General features: G+C 47.0%; 1 protein-coding gene across 1 annotated transcript; it reads right to left on the minus strand.

Annotated features, from left to right (window-relative positions):
- Positions 1-1,939: 1,939 nt before the first annotated feature.
- Positions 1,940-4,096, minus strand: LOC105988661 (protocadherin beta-5-like). Its single transcript, XM_013020327.1, has one exon. The coding sequence runs from the start codon at positions 3,971-3,973 to the stop codon at positions 1,940-1,942; it is 2,034 nt and encodes a 677-aa protein (XP_012875781.1). The 5' UTR covers positions 3,974-4,096.
- Between the last annotated feature and the right edge of the window lie 214 nt (positions 4,097-4,310).

Below are 4,310 nucleotides of genomic sequence, written 5' to 3' on the forward strand. Positions count from 1 at the left end.
ATGGAGGCATAGAATTCCATTGTGTATATATACCACATTTTCTTGATCCATTCATCTACTGAGGGGCATCTGGGTTGGTTCCATATCTTAGATATGGTAAATAATGCTGCAATAAACATAGTTGTGCTGGTAGCTTTAGTGTGGTCTTGTTTTCCTTTGGTATTTTTTTGTTCAGCTTCATTATTTTGTTGATTTGGGGGCTTGAACTCAAGGCTTGGGTGCTGTCCCTGTGTCTTCTTGTGCTCAAGACTAGTGTTCCACCACTTGAGCCACAGGACCAACAGTTTTTGAGTGACCGATTAGAGATAAGAAAATTATGGGTACTGTTCTGTCCCAACTGGCTTCAAATCATGGTCCTCAGATCTCAGTATCTTGAGTAGCTAGGATTACAAGAGTAATTACAGGATTTACAGTAATTACAGGAGCCAATGGTACATGGCTCATTCAGCTTCTTGTAATTACAATGTTGAAAGTAGAATGCTGATGAGTATGGACAATTTTTATTTGAAAAGGACTGTAAATAATCCCAAACCAATATTATATTGTAGTGTAAACAAGGAAAAGTAAGGAAGAAGAAAATAGTTCCCTTCTAAATCACGCTATGTATGTCCGGGAATCATGAATAATGAAGTAGGATTCCATGGTCAAGATACATCTATGTATCTTTGTGAGATTACATGTGAAAGGGGTCGTCACGATTGCAACTCTGAATTTACAAGCCAACTGTCATCGCTCATGCCATAATAATGTCTCATGCAAAATAGCACACTCCGATGTTTAAAATGGTTTCAGTTTAATTATGTCCTCAGTCATTGTGAATATGCTTTGAATAACTATAATCACTTAAGAGGAGTTTACTGTATACATTCATTCTTTTGTTCATTGGAAGTACAACACTAACAAAATATTAATTGTAACTGTCAATAAAGAGAATGAATCAAATGTCTTCTTTTCATTTGGGTACTATGAGCCTAAAAGGGAATTAATTGTTCTTAAACACTTCATCATTTTCCCTACAGGCCATTAACTGAAGATGTACTAGGAATATTATTGGAAATACAGTATGGAGTTTTGTTCAGTCATACAGCAGAATCAAAGTATTCAGTTTTCAGTACATGGGTGGGAATGGAGAAAATCCGGTTATCCTACACAAGCCAAACTCAAAACAAGAGTATCATAAGTTTTCCTCATATATGGAATTTAGAGGAGAAAAGAACATGAGAATCCAATGAAACAATACTCACAAGACACTTTGTTGGAAATGAACTCTACAACTTGGAGGGAAAGTAGTAGGGAGAAAGAAGGTGGGAGAAAATGAGGGAGGGGCTAACAATATTAGGCAAGCAAGGATTAAAAATATTAGGCAAGAAATGTACTCATTACCTTACATATGCAACTGTAACCCCTCTGTACATCACCATAACGATTAAATTTAAAAATAACATGAAAATCAAAAGGGGATAAACAGAAAAGTAATAAGTAAAATAGAAGAATTAAAGTGGGGTAAATATATGCAAGTACAACAGAAAACAAATGGAAACCTTCACTTTGGAAAATATAGTATAATGGGAACTGTATGTTATATAGGGAAATGAATTTGGATTTCATGATGTGTTTTTGCATTTACAATTAAATATCTGATAAAACAAAACTATGCCTGGTGTGAAACTAGTACTTTGAAACATTTAAGATTTACACATTTAAGTCCACATATTCTGCGTGCTTTAAAATACATAATTTCAATAAGTTAAGTAGACCTATTTGAAATCACCAGTAAAACAATGAGTTCATTATTCCTGTCCATTACTAAGAACAAAAGAGGCATTACCTGAAGAACTGATTGAAAATAAAACATAAAAAAATCAGAGCAGTATGGATGTGAAAACAACAAAAAGGAAAGGAAATGTTTTAATTCTTCATGTACTACAAAGCCAGAGCCTTAAGACTCTTGAAAAAGACTATTCGGAATAACGGGTTTCAGGAAATTGAACTCATTGGTGCCAGCACCTCCCTGCAGACACACCTCATACTGGTAGCTGTGGGCCAGGGTCCCCGTGCCACTCACGTCCAGCAGGTGTCCAGGCAAGGGGCCATCGGGCAGCGCGCAGCCGGCCAGCGAGCGCGCCCTGCTCCTCCTGCACAGCCTGGCGGCCACGAAGAGCAGCAGAGACAAGAGGAAGAGAGAAGACACGGCCGCCAGCGCGATGACCAAGTAGGCAGTGAGGCGGTCGGGCTGCGCGCGCTCGGGCGCCGCCGCGTCGGGCAGCGGCAGGTAGGGCTGCGAGAAGCCATCCACCAGCAGCACGTGCAGCGTGACGCTGGCCGAGCGCGGCGGCTCGCCATTGTCCTTGACCAGCAGCAGCAGCCTGTGCTTGGGCGCGTCGCGCTCGCTCAGCAGCCTGGCGGTGCGCACCTCGCCATTGTGCGGCCACACGCTGAACAGCCCGGGCTCCGTGGCCTTGAGCAGCTGGAACGACAGCCAGGCGTTCTGGCCCGAGTCGCGGTCCACCGCCACCACCTTGCTCACCAGGTAGCCCGGCTCGGCCGCCCTGGGCAGCAGCTCGGTGCAGGGCGCAGACGCGTTCTGCAGCGGGTACAGCACGAAGGGCGAGTTGTCGTTGGCGTCCAGCACCTGCACGCGCACCAGCGCCTGGCTGCTGAGCGGGGGCGAGCCGCGGTCGGCGGCGCGCACGCGCACCTCGAACGCCTGCAGGGCCTCATAGTCCAGCGCCCTCAGGGCGAACAGCTGCCCGCTGTCCGCGTTGATGGACACCAGCGCCGCCGCCGCGTCGGCGCCGGGCTGCGGGCCGGGCAGCAGCGAGTAGGTCAGCTGGGCGTTGCTGCCCGAGTCTCTGTCTGTGGCGCTGATGGTGCCAATGTGCAGGGCGGGGCTGTTGTTCTCGCGGACCCACAGGGTGTAGGACGACTGCGTGAATTCGGGGGCGTTGTCGTTCACGTCGGACACCTGCAGGGTGATGGTGTGCTGGGTTTGCAGCTTGGGGGTTCCCAAGTCGGAGACGGTGATGGTGATGTTGTATTCGGCTGTGCTTTCTCTGTCCAGTGGCCTCTCAGTCACTAGGGTGTAAAAGTTCTCGAATGTGGACTTTAAGAAGAACGGGAGATCGTTTGGAATGGAACAAATCATCTTTCCGTTTTCCCCAGAGTCTGCGTCAGAAACACTGAAAATGGCAACAACACTCTGTGGTGAATTTTCTGGGATAGAACCTTTGAGCGTTGACATGGTCAGTTCTGGGGCATTGTCATTCACATCCAGCACCCTTATAACCACAGTGCATTTTCCCGAGAGTGCCCCGCCATCGGTAGCTTCAATTTCCATGTGGTGATATGGAGTTGCTTCAAAATCCAATAATCTTCTCAGGTGTATTTCTCCTGTCATTTTGTCTATCACAAATGGTTGAGAAACTTCATCTTCTTGGAATAAAGCATAGACCACACTACCATACATTCCTGCATCTAAATCTCGAGCAGAGACAGTGATAACTAAAGAATCCATCGGGCTGTTCTCAGGAACCTGCACCTCATACAGCGACTGTGAAAATTCAGGGGCGTTATCATTGATGTCCACGACTTCTATGCGCACTGTGGAGATCCCAGAGCTGGGTGGAGCCCCACCATCCAGCGCAGTCAGAATGAGGCTGAGCTCAGCCTGCTCCTCCCTGTCCAGCGCCTTATCCAGCACCAGCTCTGGATATTTCCTGCCATCTCCGCGGTGATGGGTAACCACATGAAAATTAAGGTTAGGGCTGATTGTGTAATTCTGGACAGTGTTGCTCCCTATGTCGAGGTCCTGCGCTGCTTTCAGAGGGAACACTGTCCCTGGATGGGCGCTCTCTGGAATCTTTAGGAGCATTTCTCTCTCTAGGAACTCTGGAGAATGGTCGTTTATATCTGTGAGGTGCAAATCAGCTTGAAAAATCTGCACTGGGTCTCCAAGTAAGACCTGGAAATGCATTAGACAGGGTTCTGTCGCCCCGCACAGCACCTCCCTGTCCAGCTTTTCATACAGGAGCAAACTGCCTGTCTTTACATCTAGCTGCAAGAGCTGTTTGTTTCCTTTGTAATGGATTCGCGCGCTGCGAGTGGCCAACTCCCCCACCCTCAGCCCCAGATCTTTTGCCAAGTTGGCCACAAAGTGGCCACTTTCCGTTTCTTCTGGAATGGAATATCGAATTGTCTCACAACCAGACCCCCACACAAGCAATAGCAAAGCAAGAAAAGCAACTTGCCTTTTCTCTGGCGTTTTTGCTAGCGCAGTCTCCATTGTTCAGACGCTGTTCCAGAAGGTCCGT

Source organism: Dipodomys ordii, unplaced genomic scaffold (genome assembly GCF_000151885.1).
Source record: "Dipodomys ordii isolate 6190 unplaced genomic scaffold, Dord_2.0 Scaffold50, whole genome shotgun sequence".
Classification (NCBI taxonomy): Eukaryota; Metazoa; Chordata; class Mammalia; order Rodentia; family Heteromyidae; genus Dipodomys; species Dipodomys ordii.